Source organism: Oenanthe melanoleuca, chromosome 7 (genome assembly GCF_029582105.1).
Source record: "Oenanthe melanoleuca isolate GR-GAL-2019-014 chromosome 7, OMel1.0, whole genome shotgun sequence".
Taxonomy (NCBI): Eukaryota; Metazoa; Chordata; class Aves; order Passeriformes; family Muscicapidae; genus Oenanthe; species Oenanthe melanoleuca.
The window spans coordinates 26,077,246-26,102,679 of NC_079341.1; the positions used below are offsets into that span (position 1 = coordinate 26,077,246).

General features: G+C 47.3%; 3 protein-coding genes across 6 annotated transcripts in view; 1 reads left to right on the forward strand and 2 right to left on the reverse strand.

Annotated features, from left to right (window-relative positions):
- NIFK (nucleolar protein interacting with the FHA domain of MKI67) lies at positions 1 to 4,210 on the reverse strand. The gene is given in 7 exon segments (XM_056496879.1): positions 1 to 436; positions 439 to 580; positions 1,793 to 1,873; positions 2,535 to 2,746; positions 3,340 to 3,448; positions 3,857 to 3,982; positions 4,067 to 4,210. Coding segments are annotated over 7 exon segments (867 nt in total). The 3' UTR covers positions 1 to 383.
- A 7-nt stretch (positions 4,211 to 4,217) lies between these two features.
- TSN (translin) lies at positions 4,218 to 12,634 on the forward strand. The gene is made up of 6 exons (XM_056496880.1): positions 4,218 to 4,650; positions 4,728 to 4,821; positions 7,379 to 7,475; positions 8,238 to 8,353; positions 8,978 to 9,057; positions 9,392 to 12,634. Exons 1-6 carry the CDS (start codon positions 4,585 to 4,587, stop codon positions 9,626 to 9,628), a joined length of 690 nt encoding a protein of 229 aa, XP_056352855.1. The 5' UTR covers positions 4,218 to 4,584; the 3' UTR covers positions 9,629 to 12,634.
- A 5,033-nt stretch (positions 12,635 to 17,667) lies between these two features.
- LOC130255831 (myosin-M heavy chain-like) overlaps positions 17,668 to 25,434 on the reverse strand; it is a 44,171-nt gene continuing 36,404 nt past the window's right edge. For all 4 annotated transcript variants that reach the window (XM_056496882.1, XM_056496883.1, XM_056496884.1 and 1 more), the window contains 5 exons: positions 23,078 to 23,252; positions 22,183 to 22,387; positions 21,152 to 21,774; positions 20,133 to 20,278; positions 17,668 to 19,335 (listed from right to left, as the gene is read on the reverse strand). In XM_056496882.1, the coding sequence (XP_056352857.1) occupies positions 18,540 to 19,335; positions 20,133 to 20,278; positions 21,152 to 21,774; positions 22,183 to 22,387; positions 23,078 to 23,252 (1,945 nt within the window). In that variant the 3' untranslated portion in view covers positions 17,668 to 18,539. The remainder of the gene's footprint in view (positions 19,336 to 20,132; positions 20,279 to 21,151; positions 21,775 to 22,182; positions 22,388 to 23,077; positions 23,253 to 25,434) is intronic.

Genomic DNA, 25,434 nt, shown 5'->3' on the forward strand with positions numbered 1-25,434 from the left:
AAAGTTGAAAATGGTAATTTTTTTAATAACCTGTCATTAACTATAAATTTAAGATATAGTTGCTTGCGTTAACAAGCTCTGAATGAACAGCCTCACATTTTCTTTCCAAACAGGGAGAGCTAGACACAAGTTACAAAATTAAATTAAGATTTTGAACTACTGTAGCTGTGTCACAGCAGGGGCACTTGTGACCACAAAGTCAAGAGTATCTTCATAGGCAGAGAAGACCACAGGTCCCTTGATGACTAAACCAGAGGGACACGATTTGTGAACAGAGTCCTTGCCTAAGAAAAACTGAAACAGTCTAGGAAGGATGAACCAAACCAGGGCAGAGATACAGTAGAAGCTCCATCCCAACAGCTTTTAAGATGAGAAAAATATTACTACAACCATAAAAATTTTAAGTCTGTTTCTGTTTCTTCAGGCTTGGTCTTTGCCTTGGCTGCTTCTTTGGTCTCTGCACAGCATTCTGAACACTGGCAGAGGGAAGCCTGAGAGTTACTTCATCGTCCTCTGTGTCATCCATCCGAGCAGCCTTCCGGCGCTCCAGCACTGCTGGAGTACAGACTGGAGTAGGATCCTGAAGAGATCAGAAAAACAGGATTCACTGCAAAGCCATCTGCCACAAAGCAGCTGTCACTGCCCCTGAGGTTCAAGACACCTCAGACCAGCTCTTTCAGAAAACTGTTTTTGTTTTGTAACTAGCTACTTTTGTAGACATTATTTCTTTGGACAGAAATGTCACCTTCAAAGAAGTGTATGTGAAAGGCAACTGGAAATTAATTTACATTTTCTAACATGTTGTTATGCACATCTGCTTTATAAACTTTGTATTTCCTGACTCAAAGCATCAGGAAAGTCAGATGGAAGAGAATCAGTACAACAGGGAGGGAGGTTAGAGAGTATGTTTGAGACTGGGATACAGAAATGCCACATTCAAGTTTACAGCAGAGCTGAAACATCCCAGCTTCATTTCCTCAGTCAGCCCTCAGAACTCAGCTGACAGATTGTATTAGTTATTCTGTCTTCCTCACAACCAGCCATGCTCCAATAATCACAAGTAAACCCAGTAATAATAAAAATCTCCAAAAAAATCACATACATCCCCCAACTCACAATAACAATGAAACAGAACAGAAATGTTAATGCCTTACAGACTTTTTAGATTGTCAATATCTCAAATCTCAGTCCTGATGACCTGAACTTCCCCTTCATCTTACTGCTACTTTTACCTAGCATTTGTTTCCAAAACACCAAATACCATGTCTGGAGAGCATGGGGTAGGAGGGACGGGACAGTATGGAAATGGGGACACATAGCACTAGACCGTATTAACAATTAACTCCCTTTTGATCAAAAGAGGCTGGCATTGAAACATGGTCCAACAGAAGGACTCCATCAAGGAGATCATGTCCTCCCAGTCTAAAGCACAGCTGCAGGGGGTGCCTGGCTCCAGCACCCTGCCCTACTGCAGCCTCAAGGGGGTGCTGAACAGCAGAAGCTGACAGCAGACACACCGAGGGACAGGCACTGCTGTTTACAGCATGCTGAGCTGAAGCCTTTGCTGCTGAATACTCTCATAGGAGATGGAACCATGAGGATTCAAACACACTCCCCTTTTCAAGAGTGTAAATACATCTCAAAGGAGCTACTTCTGGCACAAACATCTCTCAAGCAAACAATGTCAAGGTTTTTGTGTGTTAAAATCAGTACTGAGGTGCCAGTTGAAGACTTTGAACATCTGCTAATGTGAGTGACTGTACTGGACACCACCAGGACTGGTCCATCTTACCTGGCTGCTCAAAGAAATGTTCAGTTTTGATTTCTTGGATGTTTTAACTTTTTTCCTCTTTTTGGAAAGCTCCTGTGCAGCCTAGGAAGCAAGACAGATCAGGTGGATCACTACATACTTGGGTGAAGACACTGTCAACAGTTCATAATTTGTTTTATAACTACAAAGTCTTTGCTACAGCAAATAGGTTTAAAGTAATACACTGACTGACACGGAGGTAATCTGGTTTGAACAAAAATACCAAAAGCAACACAAAAAAATGTGCTATTGTGCATTTTAAAAACATTCCATGTTAAACAGCATTAACTGCTCACAACTCAAGTACTTGACCCAAGCACTCTGCAGAGGAGGAACACGCAAGGGCTGTGGATGGAAGTTCTGGCCTTGGGACCTGCCTTACACCCCCACTCTGCTAAAGCCTCCCACAGGGCTCAGCAAAGCCCCTCTGCTCCAGTATTAAACCATAGAGTATCCAACTGCTTGTACCAACAGAAGGAACATCTACCCTTTGCTGTTACCTGTTTACTTCTCTACAAGTAAACACACGGGCACATGGAGTGCAGCCCAGAAACAGCACCACGCTGAATTCCTGGAGCTTCTTACAGTTCCTAGCACCAGTGAGCCTCCATGAGGCTCCAGCTCTTTTACCAACTCCACACAAAACACACGATTTCCACGTATTCAGCACAACCCTAGAAACACATCTTGCTTATTACACTCATTAGAACGATGGCAAACTTACAAATCCTGGGAAGTCATAGTCGAGCCCCTTCTCAGCCAGCCTCTTGCGCAGCAGCCTCTCCTTGCGCAGCAGGCGCTGGGTCATCCTGGCCCTCTGCAGCAGGGAGCGGCTCCGGTTGTAGCGCCGCACGGCCGGCTGGGACGGCTGCCGGAACAGGCGCTCGCAGCCCCGGAACAGCTCGGCGTGCACCCGCTCGGGGGGCACCACGTGACCTGCGCCAAACGGGGACAGGGCTCGCAGCGCAGCCCAGCGCTGCAACAGCCCTCGGGAGCGACACGGCCACGGCATCCTCAGCCAGGGAGACGGAGGGAGGGAGGGAGGGATGGATGGATAAAACACTTCAACACTTTCACCCAGAAAAATCAGACAAAATTGTTTTACAACACCACACAACTCCCAACCTTTTACAAAGGACGTTTTACTGTTACCATGACTGAGAAACTCAGTGATTTCATCAATCTTTTACTCAAAAAAACCCTTATGTCAGACCTTACAGACAACAACTGCAGCAGTTACTTATGTCAAGGAGTTTCCATGTAAAACGAACCATCTCTACAGCAAACCCAAACTCACCTTGAGATTTCATGTGACACAATCACTAACAGCAATAACAGCCCAGAGAAAAAAATAGCACTAGTGACCAAAAGCCTGCTGAGCATATTCTTTACAACCCCACTGAAAATATTTTTGAGACAAAACTTCATTAAAAAACCCGTAAGATTCTACACACAGTCAAGAAAGATAAATGAAATAAGTACAGGGTTCCTTTCCCTGCTAGAGGACTTGCACTGCAGCTGATACTTACACTTCAGCAGCCTCTCAGAAAACAGGTAATTGTTCATTGTGTCTGCAACAATCTTGGCCACATCATCAGATTCAAACTCCATAAACGCATAGCCTTTGCTGGCTCCAGTCTGTGAGTGACAAGAGAGCAACATGAAACAACGCCTTGGGAGCCGAAGGGCTCTATTAAAATTATTTTATTCTTCCAAACTCATGATCCATTCTCAGCTAACCACAAGTAATTTCACAAAGCTCACTGAAATTGTGAAAAGCACCAGATTTAGTCTTTAACTGGCATGATATTATTTGGAAAATACATATTGCACACATAGCAAATACTGCTTGCATGGATCTACTTGCTTAAAAAAACAAAGCTGCCCTGCACTGCTGCTGTTCCATGCTTATACAGTAGTCTTATAATGGGATAACATTATAACATTATGGAGCCCCAGTCACGCAGAGTGCCCGGCCCGGCCTCGGGCCCGGCTGCGAGCGCCCCGCCACCCTCCGGTACCGCGCGGGCCGCGGGCGCTGCTCACCTTCTTACTCCTGGAGAGCCGCAGCCGCGTCACCGTGCCGAACTGCCCGAAGTACTCGCGAAGCTGCGGCTCGTGGAGGCCCCGCGGGAGATGCCCCACGAACACCACGCCCGGCGTCAGCTCCTCCTGAGGGCATACAGACACCGCGTTAGCCCGGGCCGGGACTCGCCGGGCCGCCCCCGCCCCGCCCCGCCGGGCCGCCCCGCTCACCTTGGCCGACCGCTTGGCGCGGGCCCGCTGCACCTTCTGCTGGAATTGGCGCTGCAGCCGCGGCTCCAGTGCCAGCAGCGGCGCCGCCTTCACAGCCGTGGCAGGCGCGGACACCTCTGCCGCCATGGCCGCCTCCGCCGCCATGCTGCCTCCGCGCGGCCGCCGGAAGTGCGTCACTGCCTGCGCGTCGGCGCCGCGCGGCCAGACGCCGTCTCCCAGCAACGGGGCGGAGGGGTCCTCGCTCAGTCGCACCGGGCCCGGCCCCACCGCACCGGGAGGGCGGCCTGAGACACGGACACCACCGGGGCGACAAACTCCCGCCGTAGGGCTACCAACTGCCCCCTCCGGGCCGTTCAGCGCTCTCTGGGAACCCTCCCAGCGGCCCCTCCGCCCATTCCTGGCTGCTCCGGCCGCTCAGGCGGTGCGCAGGGCAGCCCGGCGCGGCGCGGTCAGGTGGTGCGCGGGGCAGCCGCGCGCCGGCAGCGCGGAAGGCCCCGTGGGCGGGAAGCGGCGGCACCATGTCGGTGAGCGAGATGTTCGCGGCGCTGCAGGGAGCGCTCGGCCAGGACCAGGACATCCGAGAGGTGCCGGGGCGGGCGGCGCGGGCGGGGAGGGGACGGGGCGGCGCGGTGCTTCGGCTGACGGCGCGCTGTGCCCGCAGGAGATCCGGAAGGTGGTGCAGGCGCTGGAGCAGACGGCGCGGGAGATTCTGACGCTGCTGCAGGGCGTGCACCAGGGGCCCGGCTTCCAGCACAGTGAGTCCCGCACCGCCGCAGACGGGGGCGGGAGTGCTTTTCCAGGTTCCAGGCTCTCCCGGGGCCTTCAGCCTGGGCTTCTCGAAGGCTGCTGGGAAGATGAGTGCGCAGCTGGGAGGTTTCAAGCCAGACAAGTAGTAAAGTTGCCGTTCATCATTATGGAACCGTTCTGTCCATTTCTCCCCTTCGTACCGTATTGCTTTTCTGTCTCAGTGCAGAACAGTGTGTTCTTTTCCAGGTGTTCGTGTCCGGTCTGCTAAGTTGGCTCTTAGGTCTCCCTCTAAGTGGCTTGCACATAGATTGTGGTATCATCGCTTGTTGGGCCTTTGTATCAGTGTCCCAGTCCCATCTCTTCACCTCACACCCCAGAAAGCTCTGATACTGAGCGCTGGGGGTTATTCAGTATGGGTGAGAACACACTTCAGTCTGATTTGCACTAAACAGATTGTCTGTGCGTGTATGAAATCTGCTTAATGCAGCAAAATGTAAAACTAACTTGCAAAGGCTGAAACAGCAGAAGCTGCTCTCGATGTCTCTTTGAGTGACAGCAGGAATTGTTATGCAGCTTTGGAGGTTTTTGTCAGCCTGATTCCAGGCTTCTGAGGTGTTGGGCAAAATGTTTCTGGGCCAGCCCATTTCTCCAGGCCACGACAGCAGCTCTGCAGGTGTCAGATCTGTTCTTTCTGCCCCCTCATTTCTCAGCTTACTGGTGAAACTACTGGAATAAACTTAAATATGTTCATTAAGAGCTGGGGTTTTTCCAGTTAATTAATATCTTGTCAGAAGAAGCAACCATTCTGACTTTGCTGGAAACTCTTGAGAGGAATTTGTGCAAGCCACCCTATGGAGGGAAATGGAATCAGCCTCCCCAGGTGCTGTTTTACTCCCTTGCAGAGCTGACTGGTTGTTTTCAGCCTGATGAGGTTCCTCAGCACACTGAGGCTGCAGTTGGAGGCCTCTCCAGTTTCTCTGGCCTCAGGGAGGGTCGTGTTCAGCAAAGAGCATCACCTGAGGTTTGACCTGTGCAGGCAAGTGCAAGTTCCATCTGCTGGGAAGCCCAGCAGTGCTGGAAATCAGAGCTGCTGAGTGGTTATTTACACAAGCAGACACTCAGTTTTCTAACCTGGGAAAATCCATGGTCATTGTGTGGGTAACAGTTACTTCAGAGTTGTTTTCAAGCATTTAATTGTAGAGGCCATGTTCAACTCAGTGTGTTTTCACTTGGTTTTTAATTCTTAGAGAGCTGGTCCTGGAACTTGAGGAGTCTGAGAAGAGATTTGGAATAGTTAAAGGAAAAAAAATAACAAAATGCAACTAAAAAATACAAAACAAAACTAAAAGCCACACACCCCCCAAAAAAAACCCCAAAAAACCAAAAAAAACCACAAAAAACAACCAACCGATCAAAAAAAGCAATCAGACAAAAACCCCAAAGCCTCATCTTACAATTCTTGTAAAAATAGTGAGTTCATGCTTAATAGGTCAAGAGGTAGCTCATGATAACAGACCTGAATTTGTCATCAAATTCATGTTAGTAAAACCATGGGATAGTTGGGAGTTTGGTGGAGGACAGGTTCCTGTCCCAGCCAGTGGCTTTTAAAATGTTGTCTTACACAGAGTTCCGTGGCTGCTTGTCCCAGATGGAGTTGGAGAAGTGCTCAGGAAGCCGGGCAGGGCAGTGTGTGCTGCATCCTGCTGCTGTCTGATGGCAGGCAGGGTCACAGGCCTGAGAGCCAGCTCGGCCTTTGCTCTTGCAGCTGCACATCATCAGAGGTGACACCTGAGGGTGTACAAGGGATTCTGAATCTGGGGGTTGTGTGTGTGTCACTGGGCATTGTCTGAGCCTTTACAGTAAGGATTGTTTATTTTTGTCACAGGTGCCTTTGGCAGAATCTAAATGGGAATGTTCCTTACACTGTTCCCCCAGCTACACGATGCTCAGACGACTGAGGGACCCTGTAGCTCTCAGTGAGCTTTACACAGCTCTTTCAGCCTGGCTGCCACATGGAGCACTCCCACATTCTGCTTCCTGAAGTTTGTTTGTTTGTTTGTTTGTTTTTTAACAGAAACTATGTGTTATTAGCAGAAGTTTTATAATTACACTTGAGTGACTCCTAGTAGGTGTTGTTTGGTAAAAATCATCACAGCTTTCAGATTTAGGATCTGTGAATAATGAAGATGCAGGAGGGCCTGTCAGGCTGGTCTTCACCCTCCCCTGGGCTGTGAGCAGCAGGTGTGGAGTGCTGAGTGCAGCTGTACTTTAGCCCTTTGGTGGGTGCTGGCACTGCAGTGCAGCAGGGCTGTAACTCTGTCTGTGAACAGGAGGTGGCAGTGGCTGCTGCAGGAACAAGAGACCCTTTCTCTGCAGAGCTGTAACACACACTGGACAGGCTGGCACCCAGGCTCTTCAAATACATCGTGAAAAGCAGGAAATTTAGTTTCCTGAAGCGATGCACTATCTACACTGGAAAACTCTGTTTGCAGACCTCTGTTGCCTGTCAAATGTCCATTTCCTGAGTGTATTCATTCCCTGAATGCTGTGCTGTTTCTTTTTCAGTTTCAAAGAAGTGTCAGAAGGCTCGTGAGCACTTTGGTACAGTGAGGACACAGATGGAGTCTCTGAAGACCAAGTTTCCTGCTGATCAGTATTATAGGTGTGCAGGATCAGACAGTCAGACACAGATATATATGAGAATTGCCTGGGCATTTGGCATCATTGCTTTGGAATAATGACGTAAAGGTTTATGGGCTGAATACTTCTTTCTCTTTGCAAAGTAAAAATACTTTTGTTCAAACACTAACTTTTCACTAAAAATACTGGGTATTGAATTATTTTTCTAGAAACTTCCTTTAAAAAGAAAAAGAGAACTTAAGGAGTTGGTGTTCTGCTGGAGCTGCCCTTGTATCTGGGAGCAGGGCATTTACTGCTCCATTAATTTCAGTTAAGTTGTTCGGTTTGAGGCATATTTGGAAGCAGAGCTCTAAATCTGTCATGAAATGGCTGTTTGGTTCTGCAGACACTAAATGAAGTTGTCACCTTGGTGTTCTGTTGCTGCCAGAAGGGACAGTGCCTGGCAAGAACATTTCAAAGAACAAGAATCTTGTCAGTTCAGATCTGCTGAGGGAAGGTGGGAGGAAAAGCTCTGGTGGGCAACACAGCCTGGAAAAGTGTGGGAGCTGAGGAGGTATGTGAGAGGGGTAAGCAAATGTCAGAGTCCAGTGTGGTAACCTGGGTGTGGAGTTCTGGAGTACCAAGGAGATGTCCTTTAGCTGGTGTCATTTTGATAAACCAAAAGTACTGCAAAGTGCATGTGTTAAGGCAGAAAACACAACACACGCATAGTGTGCGCTTGTTGCCTAACGCTCCAGTAATAAACATTAATTATTTACACCTTGACCTGCTGTTTCTTCTGCAGGTTTCATGAGCACTGGAGGTTTGTGCTGCAGCGGCTGGTGTTCCTGGCAGCATTCGTAGTCTACTTGGAGTCAGAAACATTAGTGACCCGGGAAGCTGTTGCAGAAATACTTGGGAGTAAGTTAATGTTGTAGAAGAGAAAAAGCTTCTGACCTTAGACATTGTAGCTTTCAGAGATACAGGGAAACAGCACCACTTCATTCCATCCTGAGAAATCGGTTCCAGAGATTATCTGGTGTTTGATTTCATTATATAAACAACAAATTCTCAGAAGATGGAAATTGGCAAACCTAATGTTAACAGAAGTATTCATTCATTAATAAGTTCTTCTTCAATGAAGGTCATTCATTTAAAGTGTGTAAATGCACCAAATGAGTAACACAAAGATGAGAACTTGTTTCTCTAATTTCTTGTTTTTGGCATTTAAAAAGTGTGTAAAAGAGATTAAATTCTTTGCCATAAAAGAATTGTATCTTCCCAGAGAAAAGATTTGAAAAAAGAAAAGAAAATGTGTCCTGTATATAGATGTAAATCCAGTTACCCTGTTGGATGTACAAGATGCTGAATCAAGAACTGAAAGGCTGTAATCACATCACATACAGGAAAAGACTGGCTTTTATTTTGTAATAGTATTTCATAAATTTGATATTTCAAATTAGCACCAGTAAACAAATGCAATTTAAGGTGGCTGGGTTTGCTCATGTTCAGCACCATCTCATCCCTGCTCTGTTTTTGTCTTAGTTGAAGCTGATCGAGAACGGGGCTTTCACCTGGACATTGAAGATTATCTTTCTGGTGTATTAACTCTCGCCAGTGAGCTGGTAAGAAAGATGTCCATGGATGTATTTGGTTTGAAACTGACCTTGAAAACAGAAGTAATGTGTTTTTCAGCTTTCTGGAGTTGTTTCTGGAGGTTATGATACACAACACCTTGATCTGAACTTGTAGCAAGATGCTTCTCTACATTTTCCTCAGTGATACTTTTAATATTTAAACTAGTAATTTGATTCAAAATCCAGAACTGTGGTCAGCAAAAAGGTAGATCTAAGTACAAATTATGTGACTGCCTGGAACGCAAGTGCTTCATTTGGTACAGTAACCGATGTGATGTGATGTGGGTGCTGTGCTGACATTTCTGGGTGTCTCCTCTGGCAGGCCAGGCTGGCAGTGAACAGTGTCACAGCTGGGGACTATTCTCGCCCTCTCCGCATCTCAGCCTTTATCAACGAGCTGGATTCTGGCTTCCGCCTCCTCAACCTGAAGAATGACTCGCTGAGGAAACGCTACGACGGGCTGAAATACGATGTCAAGAAAATTGAGGAAGTGGTTTATGACTTGTCGATCAGAGGACTCAATAAGGAGGCAACAATTGGTGCAGGCGGGGAGAAGTGAAGGATGCTCGTTTGAGCAGCATCATCGATTACCTCAGATGGTTGCCAATTTAGGAAGTACCTAGAGAAGCCTTCCTACATTAGTTTAGAAGAACTGCAGCTCAAAGCTGCTCTCTATTTTCTTACAAAAGGTGTAGTACAGGTGTTAGATGTTTTGTAAAATCATGTCTAGATTAGAAAAGGAGACTGTTTCCAGTGGAATTCCTCTGTCAAACACATGGTGCCGTTCTCTGCACAGCAGCAATAGTAGTCAGTGACTCCCATGATCTGAGATTCCCAGTAGTTTTGTAGTGCTGCTTCCCTGGTCTGTCAGGGGCATGCTGTGGCTGTCTCTGCTCCCACGCCCTCAGAGATGTGTGCACAGCACCCAGCTCAGTGCAGACACATGGGATCTTTTAAGAAACAGTGTGTAAATACTGACTTTTTTTTAAGATACTTTTTTTTCCTTTTTGTTTCTTAAATTTTCACCTATGTAAGTTGAACAAATTTGCATAACTGTTTATGGACCAGATCCAGATCTCTTTTTTAATGGTTTCTGTTAATGTACCCCCTGTAATTGAGAAATTAGTGAAAATACTCCTGAGAATTCTTCTATTGGAACTGGTGTCTTGCACCCTGGCATCTCTCTCATATTTTTTTCCTTTCCACCAAGATTTCAATTACCAGGGAGAGCAGGTTTTCTTAGACACCTGCTTTCTCTGACTGGTATTTGTTTTACTGGCATGAGTAAATGCAGAGTTTAAATGATGATTTGTCTTGAGAACTCAGTGTAACCAATTCTAATGTTTTTTTAACTTCTAAGTTTTCTGAATAGAGAAGTGTAAACTGCTAAACTGCAGGTGGTGTCTGAGTTGTAACAACCTGTACAGGCCACAACTATACCTGTGTCCTGGGATTAAAAAAACCAAAAAACCACCACAAAACTATAGTTTGCGTAGTAAAATGTTTGTATCTCCAGAAATAGGGAAGTTACTGCTTTCAGGTAAGTATGTAAGATGTTTGCAAACACCAACAGCCTCTTTCATGTGTGTAAGTGGACAGACTCATGCCTCCCCATGTGCTTGTTCTCCTGTCCTAAATTACTTTGAGTTTTGCCATTCTCCTGTTTCTGATGGTGCAGGACTGTTAAGGAGAACAGCTAACTTAGGAGGAGGAGGAATACTTCAGAGGATGAATGGGAACGGTCAAGTTTATGTGGGGTTAGCGTTTTGGTTTCTTAGTGAAGATTTACCACTGAGTTAGGGGGTTGTTTTGTTTATTGGAAGAAAATAGTTTACTGGTTATTTTGGCCAATAAAAGCTGTTCTTTGACTATGGCCGCTTGGTACCTCTGCCTGTTACCTGATCATCTGCTGTTATTTGCTTCCCTTGCTGAGAGCCTGCTCTGGAATACCAGCATTTCAGTTCATCCTTCAGCTGTCCTTGGACAATAATGGAGTTCCTGCCCTTGGCTGTAGTTGTTCAATGGTGCACGTATAAACACTGCCAAGTGCAAAGTCAAACTGCAAACAGATTTCATAGGCGTTTTTCTTAAAATATTTTTAAATTTTGAGTGATTTCGCCAAGTAAAACAGGAGAGCTATGGAGTTTGTCCTTATGAATCCAAGAGTTGGCAAGATTATCTTAAGAGCGTCTCACAATCTTTCATGTTTGTCCTCATCCTTTGTATTTTATGTCACTTAACACAGGGAGATGGCAGTATCCCCCTTTCACAGCTGAAGAAAATGAGGGTGTAACTTCCTGAGCCCTGTGGCAATGTAACAGCTTTCTAAGTATTTCTTTGTTCTTGCCCTGTGCCAGTGTTTGCTCATTTCTTGACTTAACGCTGTGGCAGTGGGAGGAAGGAGGGAGCTTAAGCCAGTTTTACTGCCCAAACCAGAGATGGGGGATAAACCAACACCCTAAGGCTATGCAGACACAGCTGTGCACTTCACACAGGAAATTTGTGGTAGCAGGGGAATAGAGAAGGGGTTTCTGAGCATCAGATTGATGTGTCTTAGGTTAGGGGACTCCTAGCATGGGATATGAGGTCATGTGGCAGGGCAGCTGCTGGTAAAGGCTTTGTGCTGACTTGTGTCCCAGGTACTCTAGTTACATTTGGTCATGCAGCAGGTCTGCTTCCTGGCACAGATCCTGTGTGCCTAATGCAGCTGTTCACTACATCCCAGATCAGCCAGCTCTTGCTGGTGGAGATAAAGCAGTGCTGTGCCACAAGTGCAGGTACCATGGGAGGGACAACTGGAAGAGCAAGGCTCTTAGGCCTTGCAGAGGTGCAAGGTGTAGAATCCTTCTGTCTAAGGCTCTGTGAAGAGCAAATGCCCAAGAAAGAGACACAGTATCATGTTCTTTGAGGATGGTTAGCAAACACCTCGTTCTTTCCTGTTCTAGGTCTTGGGAGAGCATAGCATGGTACTCTGGGAAAGCATTGTTTGCAAGAGCCAGGCTACATGGCTCATTCCCAGCCTGGGTCTGGAAAAGGGTCTAACTCTCCTTAGGCAGCAACAGGGGAAGATGGGGATGCTTTAGTAGCTTCCTCTTCAGCACAACAGCCTGTAGGACCTTTTGACTTTGACAAGAAATCTTCACATTACTCTGTTCCTAAATGGTGAGTTGTGTTCCTGTCCCAGAGCTAGGAGTAGAGGAAAGAAGGGAAAACCCAGAAAGACTTGAGTAGGGAAGGGGGAGCAGGGAATGGCAGTTGACTGCAGATGCTTGATGGCTCATGGTGAATCAGATGCACTTGAACTCTGAAGAAGTGGCTCCTGTTGGTACTGAATGGGCTGTGCAGCCTGTGCTGGCAGCTGGGAGGGGAGTGAGTCAGCGCAGGAGCACTGGAGAGTGACTCAACACCCAGCACGGCTGTTCCCTGAGCCACTTCAGCCTCAAGTGTGTTCCTGCGAGTGCTCTCTTGGATAGTCTTTGTATTCACTAACTTGTTTGGATTTTTCCCATCTTGATGTCATTTCTGTGTGTTTGCTTTATTTCAGTAAAAAGGGTACTTAAATACTTGATTAATGGCTCTTTATTTATAGCCCTGCCTGCTGAAGCCCAGCAGATCAATGAAAGTGCTGACCTGAAACAGTTTGGGAAGCGAGGGTAAGAAGGATGCACAATAGACCTTGGGGCTGGCTCTTCAACTAGGCTCTGCCTGCTGGAATTGATTAACTGCAGCCAGCCCAGCCACCTCTTTAAACTGGAACTTGTTAGAGGACATATTATTATCACCTCCAGCAAATGTCTTTGTGCAGTGAGCTGGATCAAGGAACTGATTTAGCTGAAACAATCTTTATTTTTCAGCAGTGTTTGCTCCTGACCTGGTGCATCACACAGTCCCCCCTCCATGCTGTGCCAGTGTGTTGGAGGGAGGCTTCTTCCTCCCGCTGCGGTGTCAGCTTTCAGTATTCTCTGAGCTGTAACTCTGTGTGGTAAATGGTTTGATTTTTCTTGCAGTAATTTAACTGCTTCCTGTTTTGAGAGGATTGCCAAGGATTTTCTCTCTGAATAAATAATTTGCCTTCATTTCACTGCAAAGTGATTGAGCTACAGAGCCTCACCCAGCTGGTTTTTCAGCCAGCAAGGTCATTACATGCTGGGAGTCTGTGTGTGGATCCTGACCCATCACCCATCCACAGTCCATCTTCTCTTGTTCAAGTACTGTCACTGGATGCAGCTCTACTAAAGAGAGCTGCAGTGGAGGTAGGGGTGCAGCAATACTAAAGAGTGTAGGGACTGTTCAGAGTCTGCTCCCTGCCATGAAATGAGTCTTTGGACTTCAAAAGAAGGACTCCAATCTGTTTTGTATCTCCTGTCTTTGTGCTGTGGGTCAGGCATGAGTTAGGTAAGATGGGCATCTCCTTGCAGGCTTCACTGCCTGTTTACTGTGACTTCAAACTGGCACTTCTGGTTTGCACTGGTTGGTCAGCTCTGGGGGCTTGCCCTGTCCAAGGAGAACATAGCTGTTCGAAAACCAGCCCTTTCTTGAAAGGAGGAATACACTCCTTGTCTGAGTGCTTGTTCACCTGCATATTCACACTCTGCATGTAGAACATCTAACCTGGGGAAAATGCAAGAGCCTGAGCTCTGCAAGGTGCTCTGCTCCCCTGGAAGTCTTCCCAGGGATGTGACTGGCACAGCAAGGGAAGTTCCTGTCCCAGGAGGGAAGGGTTCAAACCACCTGGGCCTCCACTGCAAACAAATCCTCTGCCTGATTCCATGCAGAGAACCTTCCCTGAGAGGGATGTTTGCAGACTGGGTCTTCTCAACTGCAGCTGAGGTCATTTCTCAGGGATGCAAAGCTGCACAGATGGAGATCACACTGGGGGAGGATTTGAGGTGGAAAGTTGCAAATTATTATGTTAATCCTTGCTAATGGATCTAGAGCCTAATGCCATCTTTTCAACTCTTTCCAGCTGTGCAACTGATCCCAGTCAAGCCTGGGCAGAGACTAGTGCTGGAGAATGCTCTGCCTCTGTTCTGATTGCCCCAAAGTGTTCTTCCATCTCTGCTGAAGAACAGGAACTCTATTCCTTTCACTCAACCTTTCCACCATATTGTAGAAAGGTTTCCCTTAGACGATCAGCTTCAGTTTCCCAGGGGAGGTGTATTCTCTTCTAACCAGTGCCCTTAAGGTTTGCCTTAAGTTTTTCAACTGTACAATGTTGCTGTAAAAACTTCCTTTTTTCTTCATTGCTTGTACCTGTGTCTGGTCAGATTGCTCCTCTGCAGCAGCATGTGAGAAATAAGGCAGTTCCTTTGTCAGCCTGATCAGTAAGACATTTTGCTCCTTCATGCACCACTGCAGTGATAGGTCACTCAATGACGACAGTGAGAGCTTTGAATATTTATCTGATCTCTGGGAGGACAGTTTCCTCCATTGCTTTCAGTTCCAGGTTTTTCCAGTTTCAAGTCAGAGACATCACAAAATGAGAGTCAGTACAGCTCCCTCATCCATGAGCCCTGAAGGGATCTTTGACATGGTGTGAGAAGATTTAAACTTTTTTCCTTTTGAAAGTGTCAGGGACAAGCAAGATAGTGCAAGATTCTCCAGAATCTCTTGCTGGCTAAAAAAAAAATATTTCTGGGACTTCTGCTGCATTATAAATTCACATGCAGCAAAGTCAGGAGATCTGGGATGATCTCAGCTTTTTTCAGGATTGAGGTATGCTGAGGTCAATCTCAGCCTCCAGTGAGAACTGCTTGCTGCCAAACCAAGGCTGGTTCTCCCTCTCAGATGTGTTCTTGATCAAACAGTGGAGACACACTGAGCATCCCTTCCCCATCTGCACTTCTGTTAAGGACAACCAGGAAAATACGGCACCATAAAGGAGAGGATCTCTATTCACTAAAGCAGAAGTTTCTGCCCTCTGAAGTACTTGCTCTTCATCCCATGTGTTTTCTTCAGACTTTCCTACCCAGTCTTGTGACTCATAAATGAGCTGTTCCTTCTTTCCTTGAAACCTGAGCTCACAGAGGGCTCTTAATCCAGTGTTTTGTCATCTTGTGTGTCTGCTTTCAGACTTCAAAACTACATGGACTCTAAAAATAAAGACTATCTTTTGTTGCTTTCCTGGTAAATGACCAGTAAGGCTTACACTAAATTCTTTTTAAAGGTCATTTATGAGTTCTGATAAATCAAGGGAGTAACCAACTTTCTCTTTTTTCCCCTGAGTAGGGGTACTTATAGAAAGTTCTGCTTGTACTATCTGGGTAAGTTCAGTGGGAAGGAGTCTTGAAAAGTAATCTTAGTATTGTCAATCATGACAATGAGAGGCATAAAAATATTACAGAAACCTAGGACGGCCAGCCTGGAACAAATAATTGCTTTCTTGGCTTGCAGACAACCCTGTTCCAAGTACCCTGGGTTATAATAGCATTTTGTCAGTTTGTTAATCAGAAATGGAAAAATACAGCACGACTAATCTCCATAGCTGCCAAGTAAGATGTGTACATGTGATACTGAAAGACCTGAAACTTCCCAGGAGAGGGATCATCTAGTTCAGAAGGGTGCCTGAGGATTATGGAAACCTACTGCCTTGTCAGTGTACTGACACTCTTGCCCTTCCTGTGCTGCCTCGTCCCACACCACATCAGGGCCACAGGGGTTGTTCCCTGTTCATGTTCCCTTTCAACACCAGTAATTTACAGACAGGTAAGCAACTGCACACACCGGGTACATAAAAGGAGCATGTGTTGGAAGCACCACCTCTGTCCTGTCTGACAGGTTCTGCAATCCCACTGTCCCTTCCCACAGCTGTCCCAGATCAAAGGGCTTGTACTTACTGTTCCTTGGCTACAGGCTTTTTAGAACAGGGCTACAGCACCAAGTACACGTCCTGCTCATAACTCAATACCCGGTGATTATTCATAGACCTTCTTCTGGGGAGAGTTTGGCTCAGAGGAAATAAGCCATGATTACAGAAGCCTGGCAGGCAGGTGCTTCCTGTGATACCTAGAAAAACCCTGAATCTGACAAATTGAACAATCAGCCAAACATAAGATTGATGCTAAATATTAAACCTTTTACGTACGTTATTGTTCTCTAACCTTTTTGAACAGCCAGGCTGGCTGAGGGTATCTTGATTTAAAGATATGACTGTACAAACGGTCCAGTGGTGGTTTCAAGCATGAATTGATGTGGAGAAAATCACTGTGCTGGAAAGTAATTGAAAACTTTCCAGCAAGCAGCAGCTTTGTGTGGCTGTGAAGGCCACTCACTCTTTGGATAAATTGGGCTGTTAACTGTACTTATGCCTTCCCCTGTCATAGGTGCCCCAAAGAAATGAAGAGAAGGTAGCTGTGCCATTGTGGTTTGGGGACAGGAGACAAAGGTGCTACAAGCTGCTGCTTTTTGCATGTGAGGTGAATGGGGCTTGAAGGCTCATGGATGAGATCTGTCATGACAGCATAAGAGAAATCTTCCTCCAGCAGCTGCTCTGCTCAGGCATCTGTCTCTCTGAAAAACAAATGGCAAACTAAAAGCAATGCCTCGTGCTCTTCACTGGCTGTTCAGTGCATATTTTGGGGGAACAGTTTATTGCCTAGTGATTAAAAAGAGCTGGAGGGAATTCCAGCACACCTGAGGGAGCCAGGCTGCTGCCCTGACAATCACTTTGACAGCTATTGCTCACTACAGAGCTCAGCTGTGTGTGGCCACACTCATGCCCTCTCCAGATGATGCTAATCTTCCCATTTCCTCAAGGCCAAGATGAAGCACTGAAGTGCTGGATGGTGCAGAACAAGAGAAAATACAGCCAGTAGGCACATGTCAGTGGTGTCTGCTGCAGTGCCCGCAGCAGTGCAACAAACCCTGGCAGCTGTGGCCAGAGGACAAAGCACTGGGCACAGTTTGAGGCTTGCTCAGATGCTGGGTGAGTGGTGACTTTACAAAACTAGGGCTACCTTTGTGAACATGGCTTCTGTCTGCCTTCATTGGTGACCTGGTTGATCTCTGGGGAAATACAAATGTGCTTGTGTGAATCCTCCTGTGAAATAAATGCCTGTAACAAAAATATTTTGTTGGTAGGGAATAATACTGATTGAGCTTGTCTTTACCCTGTGGGCCCGAATGAACATTTACAGGCTGTCCTCCCAGATCCATGGACCAAAATTTAGGCTCCTTTAATTTAGCCTCCAGGCTGAAATCTGGCCTTTGCTGTGTAAGTCACAGCGTGACATTTTGCAAAGCAGCGGTCAGTGTTAATGTCAGGCTGAAAAGGTTAAACCCTGTTTGCCTTTTCACCATTGTTCAGCTTCCAGTCATTTCCCTGCTGAGCAACTGAGAGAGGCTGGGCCTTATGAGGCAGTTAATTGTGGCCTCAGTTTTGGCTCCAGAGCAAAAAGGTTTGTGCCAGTCTCTTGTTGTCTAGTGAAAATTTGAGTAGCAGGTTTGTACATTCACCCAGTCTCATTTGCAGTAGCCCTGAATTCTGTTCAGGAGCTCCAAAGAGCAGACATAGGCACACTGCTCATCTGAATGCCATCCATATTAAGTGAAATACATACTCCAGAATATAAATATTAAAAAAATACCCACCTAAAGTAATTGAAACATAATTATTAAAACATTTTTATGTTACTCTACAGTATAATGTAAATTGTTCCTTTCAATTAAATTTTGAAATACACTAGATTACATCATTTAAATAAAAGCAAACTCTTAAATTCACTATAAGTGGTAGCAGAGCTGTATTTACATATACTTCTGAGATATTTTAGATGCAGCATTATTTTCCAGTCCCCAAGTCAGTTAAATAACAGACTCTCACTGGGAGTGTGCTGCTCTTCCACAGGTTCTACACATATGTGGGGCTTATGTGTTTGGTCTTTTTTTTTTTTTTTTTTTTTTTTTTTGCTGTGTGCATGCAGCTGAATCTGAGCAAATTGATACCTACTTGATTTGGATTAAAGATGAAAGGCCTTTCTTTTTAAACAACTGTTTTGACTGAATATACAGAGGTGAATAGTGAAACATAGTCCTTAGGAGTAATGGTGGAAAACATAATTTTTTTCAGCTTTCATCCTCTGTTGCAATACTGCACCTAATTTTGCTGAGTTCCTGGACTTTACCTAATGCTGATGAAATATAGTCAATAGTGGAAACCTCTCTCATTGTCAAAGACTGGCTTTCAACACGATCCATGCAATGGCAAGCATCATACATCATTCTCCTGCAGTGCAACATTAACAAGTTAAATTATTATCCTTCGGTGATCTCCTCGAGGGGAGCCCATCTCTGTATGTACATGAGACACAAACTATTGTGAGTCCAGAGGTCAGAGACCAGCACCAGGCTGTGGTGTTTGCTTCCTGTGCTGGTAAGAGTCTTTGGGAACCAGGCTCCTCCCTGTGCATGGAGCAAGTTCAGGCCACTGGGGCTCTCGATGGTCCTTGCATGTGGCACTGCCCGTGCAGGACTCAGGGCCTGGTGTGAGGAGTGCTGATCATGATGTTGGGCAGTGCGTTCCTCCGCTTCTTCCAGGAGCCCAGCTCCCTGGAGTAGCGCCGGATCTGCCTGAACCAGTGGTGAGTCCGTGCGCGGTCGCTGTCCCGGAACACAAACGCCTCCCGCCGGATCTCGATCAGCTCGAAGGTGTCGTCGCAGTCAGGGTCAGTGGAGACGATGCAGTTACTCAGCCTCAAGGGCTCCCTGAGCAAATGGAACTTCCCATTATTTTTGTCCCTGATGAGCACCAGCACTGCGTCCTTCACAGGCCCTGGCTCAGCTGATTCCAGGCTAGACTCAGACACACGCTTCATGTTCACCAGGAGGAGGACCTGCATATTCTGGAACTTCAGGGTCTTGCTGCCTTTCTTCACCCACTGGCCGTCGGGGGGCTGGGCCAGCTGCAGAGACCCCTCCATCACAAAGCGCGTTTCCTCCCGCAGCCAGCCGACAGTTTTAAGGGCAGTTTCTCTCATCTCGATGTTGATGACTTCCCTCTTCTTCTTGCTGTCCTGGCGAAAGGATCGGAGGGTCCACGTGTTGCCCTCCTGCTTGGTTTTCATGTTGATGTGCTCCAGGTGGGACTCGATGCGGCTCTTGGCCTCCCGCAGGCTGCCGTGGTCCGGGTGGTACTCGGTGGTGGCCTTGATGATTCTGCTGAGCAGCAGGGGGTACTTGGTGACCCTCTGCAAAGGAGCCATCAGGAAGGACCTCAGGTTCATCCGCCGCAGCGCTGTGTTGTCATTCTGGGAGACACTGAGGAATATTCTGCAGGGATTTAAGAAGACAGGATGAAACGGTGGTTGTTCTGCCAGCAGATGCTGCAATCCTAAATGCAAATGAACAGCGTGGTGGGTACTGCAGCCCCCCCCATTTTTAGCAACCTTGTGAATTCTGTCTTATTAAAGACTAAAAACCATTTCTGCAGCTGTGCTCAGATGCAGAATCCTGATGAGGTGCCTGGGACACTTACACATAACATCCTAACAGTCCTCTATTACATCATAAAAATAGCAGGGGTGTGATCTTTCTCTGGTACCCACTGACGCAAACATGAGGCAGATACATCAGTTTATATTGGATTATATTAACTTGTAATGCCTTTCATTAGATTACAAAGCATATTAAACAAGAATTTGGCTGAGCAGTGGAAAGAGAAATTACTAGCCTGACATTGCCTAATAACCAAGGCTAGGAATAGGAACCAAATTCAAGTCATGTGTGCCACAAAGTGGCTTTCTGCAATGGAAATCCAACCTGAGCTCCAGCATGGGGACTGAGAGTTGATCTCAGCTGAGTATTATTTGGTGACAGTTCAGCACAGTGGTCACTGGGCAGATACTGCTAGCACAAAACACAGGGGGACCAACTGGTTGCCTCAGTGGAGACCAAAGACTAAATATTTTTTGAGAATAAATGACTGTCCTCACCCCAAGAGGGAGCAGCGATAACTGAAAAACATTAGCATCAAACTTTGATCTAGATGGGCTGGCAAAGGCTTCACCCTCAGCCTGCTGCCTTTCTGTCCCCAGAGCCTGGAGGAATGTGCTCATCCCCTTTCTCACCTGAGCAACTCCTTCTCCTTCTCCAGAGCGTTGAGCATATTCACAGAGGAGGACTGCTGAAGACAGTATGTCTGAAAGGCTGGCAGCATGTTTACGAATTCCAGGAATATTTCTCCAATGCACACGGTCGTCAGGTCATCATCCCCCTGCAACAGAGCCCTGTTCAGTTAGCTCAGGAGAGGCACAGCCACAGGCCTGCCTTCAGTCCTACCAGCACGAACTGCTGCAGAATCTGCTGAGCACCAGACCAACGGTGGAGCTGGGCTCACCCTTCCTAGTCCTGCAGGTCTAGGGAAAATCAGTGCCTGGGGAGGGGAAGGAAAGCTAGTCTAACTGCTTGCTCTTCCATATGCAAAGAGCTGTCTGCCCTCCTTCTGTGGGCTCAGCCAGCTGGTCAGAGCAAGGGCTTGAAGGCCAGAGTGAGCCTCTTAATCAAGAGGGCATATTGTGACCCTACAGTCTTCTTTCTATTTCTCTGTCCTCTGACCAACCTGCTGGTAGTGCAGGAAAGCTCCTTGTGCAAGGCAGTGTGCATCAGAAGTAGCCATACATAGCTGTAGAGCAGAGAGCAGCCTGCACTGCCGGGCCCCACAGACAGCCTAGAGCCAAGCTGCAGTAAACTGCAAGCCAAGGCCAATACAGCCTGAGAGACAGAGCAAGCTGAGCTCTGTGCCTCCATGGTCACATTCTTACCAGTATCCAGGCCAACTGGCCTAAAGCAAATAACTTTGATAATGGGACCATTAAAACCTGTTAATGGTCTGTTAAAGGGATAAATGAGCAAGACCACTGATGTCAGTGGAATCACCACAGCACAGTGTGTGCAACACCTGTGACCTGGCACAGACCTACTGAAATCAGAATAGCTGAGAGAGCAAGGGACTAGATAGCTGACAGCTGACCATAACCCAGGAGTCCTACTTCTTGTTCCTCTGCTTCACCTATGCTGCCCCTCTAACACAAAACCTACTCCAGTCTGCCCAGTCCAGCCCCTTTAGAGGGCAGAGGCAGCATCATACCTGGTCAAAGGCCTGATCAATCTCTTCCTGAAGTATCTCCAGGAAATTCTCATTGAGGTCAATGAGCTCCTGGATGTTGCTGAAGATGCCCTGGAGCTGCTCCTGGCTCAGCAGCCCAGCTGCCTCCATGGGGAGGTAGAACTCCTCTTTGATGATGCGCAGGTCCTCTCCATAGCTGGCCTCTGTGTTGACAAATTCCAGCACAGACTCCTTGCGCTCCGTCCTGCGCTTGCGGCACTTCTCGCAGAGATCAGCCCGCCTCTGGTTGCAGTTCTGAACATCCGTCTCCACCGGGAGGTCCCTCTCTCCACAGTCGGTGCAGGGACGGTGGGCTTCCCAGGCCTGCAGGGAGCTCAGCATTTCAGATGCCCTGCTCCTCCACTTCCTAGCTGGCATCTGGCCAATGCCACTGTCTGCCCTCTCCACATCCGCTGACTTGGTCCGGGTGGCCTCAGTGGGATCCAGGTCATCCCGGGCATCATTCACACCAACAATCCCGCTGTCCGTGCTCAGACTGCTGACGTTGCTCCAGTGATGTCTGGAGCGGAGGGAGCGCCGTGGGGTGCGTCGGGTCTCATCAAAGCTGCCACCATGGCCAAGGTTGGCTTTTGCTACCACTGGACCTGAGAACAGACACAAATTGTTACAGGCATTGCCAGCTGCACAGAGCTCACCCGAGGAAGTTGTGCTGGCACAGCCATGAATGGCAGAAACCCTGAGAGGAGAGGCTGGCTTGGTGAAGCAGGGCTGTGAGCTGCCTCCCCATCCTGTTCTGCTGCTGAGACTGGTCAGAGTCTGAAATAAAGGGCTCCCAGATGAAGTCTGGGATCTGTCATCTTTGCACTGCATGCACCTGTGAACTCATTTGGGCTGCCTCTCCCCCTGCCTTCTACCAGTCAGCAGAGTAGATCCTGATTTCCTGCACACCTGGTTACAACTCAGGATGCTTCCCTCCCCTAGTCTGTAGAGTCACTCCATATTTACAGCAGCACAGCAGGGCCCAGCATCTGGCCCATGAGCAGTGTGTGTACCATAGTCTCGCTCCTGCCGGCGCTTCTGTGCGTGCTGCCGCGCTGCAGCCGCGATCTTCAGCTCCAGCTGCTTCCTCTTCACCGAGTCTGTCGGCATCGGGTCACTGAAGTGCGGCCGCAGCCGGCACTCCCGCTGGGCCTTGGCACCATCCGTGCTCTCATGGACAATGTCGGAGCTGGATCGGCGACAGGCGGGACTGGGGCTCTGCAAGAAAGGCAAGAAAAGGTTTGGAGCAAGGCTGAGGTCAAAGCAGCACCTGGTTTTGCAGACACTGGACTTCAGTTGCCAAAGGAGAGAAAAGGAAACTCATCAACAATGGGATTGCAAATGTAGCTCTGCTACATGATGACTAAGAAATCTGTCCCTGAGTCCCTCTGTCTTGCTCAGCCCTAACAAGTAAGGACCCCTCTCCCTTTGCTGTTGTACAGCTCTGAGTACAGCGGCTCTGAGGTGATCACAGCTGTCAAATAACCATGAAGAAGTCAACAGCACAGCCCTGGCTATGGGTCCGTGCTCAGGGACCTGAGCTTACTTGCAGCTGCTCTGTGAAGGTTTCAGCTCTGCAGGGTCAGGAAGTCCAGCCTCTGTGCTTCACCTGCACCAGCAGCTTGCCCAAGGTGGGGACTAAGAGGGAATGTCTGAACCCCCAGACACATTGAAAACCATGAAGGGGTTATTGCTGAACTCTCTGCACAAAATGCACAAAACTCACTCCTGTTTTACTGAGTGTAATAAAAAAGCTTCTAATGCTTCTAAGTTTAATCACCCATAAGAGTTGGTACCAGATTGCCATTCCCCAGCCCGCCCAGTTCCTACAACGAAAGGATCTTTCAGAGTTTCTAACAAGGAAAAAATCCTAAATACACATATGAGAGGAGAATTCCTCTCCCTTACATTCCCTGCAGGTGGAGTGTCACTGGATGTCTCCTTGCTTGGCTTGTCCTCACAGGTCTCTGTTGCCATGGACATCGCTGTGGGCTGCTGGCTGTCCTCCAGAGGTGGGAGATCAGCTTCCTTCAGATCACACCACCCCTTGGAGGGGGATTTGGCAGCAGTCTCAGCATTGCAGCTGCAAGGGAAGAAGCAGACTCCATTGAACACCACAGATGCAGTTCTCCTGCTGTTCCTGACATAGATGAGACTGAGCAGCAAGCCCAGGTTCAAACAACGATCTACAACAGTTCAGGGAAAGTGCAGGTAGGGATCATGACTGGTCAGCATGGATGGCTGTGCTTGTGTTTCAGGGGCTCTAAGCATTGCTCAGTTAAGACCATGCAAATTGGGTAACCGCACTCTTGCCAACATCAGTCTGGGTTATCAAGTCTTGGCTGCTCACAGGGTATTTTTTTGGCCATAAAACATGAGGTGCTCCATAGGGACCAGAAATACTCCTTTCTAAGTAGGCCACATCCATATTTGCTGCTATTTAAGGAGATGCTGCCAACACAGAAACCATATCGCTCATCTGGAAGAAAATCACCTGCTATAAACCATAATACTTTGAAGGGATTAGAGGATTAAAGGAGTATTCCCTGTTTTTCCTCTCATATGATCCTAAGCCCACTGTAGTCACTGGAAAGATGACTACTGGAAAGTTTTCAGTGAACCCAGGATCAGGCGTTTTGGTGCACTTGAGACCTGAAAAGAGTGGCAGTGTCTGTTGCTCTCACTTGGCAGTTCTGGGATGCCCTCATTCACGGCTGCCCAGTGCTAACCAGGGCCTGGCCTGGCTGATACAGGCAGCCAGTCCAACCCCACACTCCCCCCTCTGCAGACAGCATCACTCTCCAGACAGACAGAGTCTGGTGCAAAAACATCGACTTGTCAGAGTAGTTGACAGGTTGTCATTTGTGATACTATTTGTGATACAGTTTTTTAACAAGCTCTCTAAGACATCTTATTTCCATGCATAATGAAGCCTGTTGGGAAGAATGTTATTTTTTTTTTTTAATATTTTGGGTTTACTTAATTTTTATGGACTTGGATTGCTTTAAAAAGAAAGGTTGTGAGGACTGTATATGAATGCTTGTATATACAGGAAGCCAGTGTCTGGAACATATTTGAGGTTCTGAATGTATTTTATAATTAACAAAAACCTCCTATAAGAAAAATCTGCTTCTTCTTAAAGGCTTCACTTGTGAACTTATGCTGGTAGGTCACACTGCTAATGTGCAATTCCAACAGTGTCAACTACAAGCAAACACATGAGACAGATGGGCATTCTCCTTGCAGTGAATGACAGTTGGCTCCAATAATAAACCATCAGCCAAATACTAAAATCACTGAAGGGGGAACAAATCTCCCAGAACACAAACTGGCTCTGTTGTCAGGCCAAAAGAGTTGGTTTGCATCTCTCCAGCTGATGCTTTTTCATCTTCTTCCATTTATGTTTCCTGGTCCCTGCTGACATAACCAGTTAAAAAGAGTTTAGCCATGGCTACAGGGCAATGGCAGCAGTGCCAACAGCAGGCTCCTGGCATTTGCTTTTTGCTGTCTCCCTCCAGGTCTCTACTCCCCAGCCTGTAGAAAGCGGATACCAACATCAGTGCTGGCACAGAGCAGTCTGTAGCATTAACAAGGTGGCAGTAAGAGCAGCACAGGCACACAGTAAGGCTGCAGTCCCACCATGGTACTGGCCTGGCCTGGTCTAGCTTGCGAGGTTCCTGTTTCCTTCTTCTCTCCTGTCTCCCAGCCATGCACCACTCCTTAAGTGTGTGTAACTGTCTGTGTGGCCATGATCTGAAATCAGTCTTGAAATTATATGGGCTTAAAAACCCTCCCTCATGTAGTTTCAGACACATAATTTCATCCATGTTTCATTGAGTTGTGTAAAGTAGGAACAGATCAGCTGGGCAAACCCATGGGAGGGAAGGCACAGGTTAAGGAGCGAGAAAACTCTTGAAGAGGATGTGCCGCTGCTGAAAACCAACCACTCCTTCCATAAACTGCTCCTACTCAAACAGCTCCTGGTTAAATAACAGAAAAGGGACCACGCTGGAGCACAGAGAGGCAATGGGATGCATCTAAGGTTAGTAGCAGAGCTCATAAGGAATATTATCTTCTTGATCACACCATCTCCCACTATACAGAATATACTCTCAAGAGAGATGCTGAGCTTTCATTCCTCATTTTCATAGTGCTTCAAGATCATCCACTTAAATATGGGAAACACTCCAGAGTATTGCTGCTCCTCTAAGTGAAGCTGACAGCAGCTCTCTGCTGATAGCGTCTACAGACCAGATGCCACCACT

Bases quoted from the DNA above. Each gene is read 5' to 3' on its own strand.
- TSN (XM_056496880.1), top strand. From the start codon at position 4,585: ATGTCGGTGAGCGAGATGTTCGCGGCGCTGCAGGGAGCGCTCGGCCAG. The intron at 4,822-7,378 runs GTGAGTCCCGCA...TTTCTTTTTCAG, and splicing joins GGGGCCCGGCTTCCAGCACA to TTTCAAAGAAGTGTCAGAAG. The intron at 7,476-8,237 runs GTGTGCAGGATC...TTTCTTCTGCAG, and splicing joins CCTGCTGATCAGTATTATAG to GTTTCATGAGCACTGGAGGT.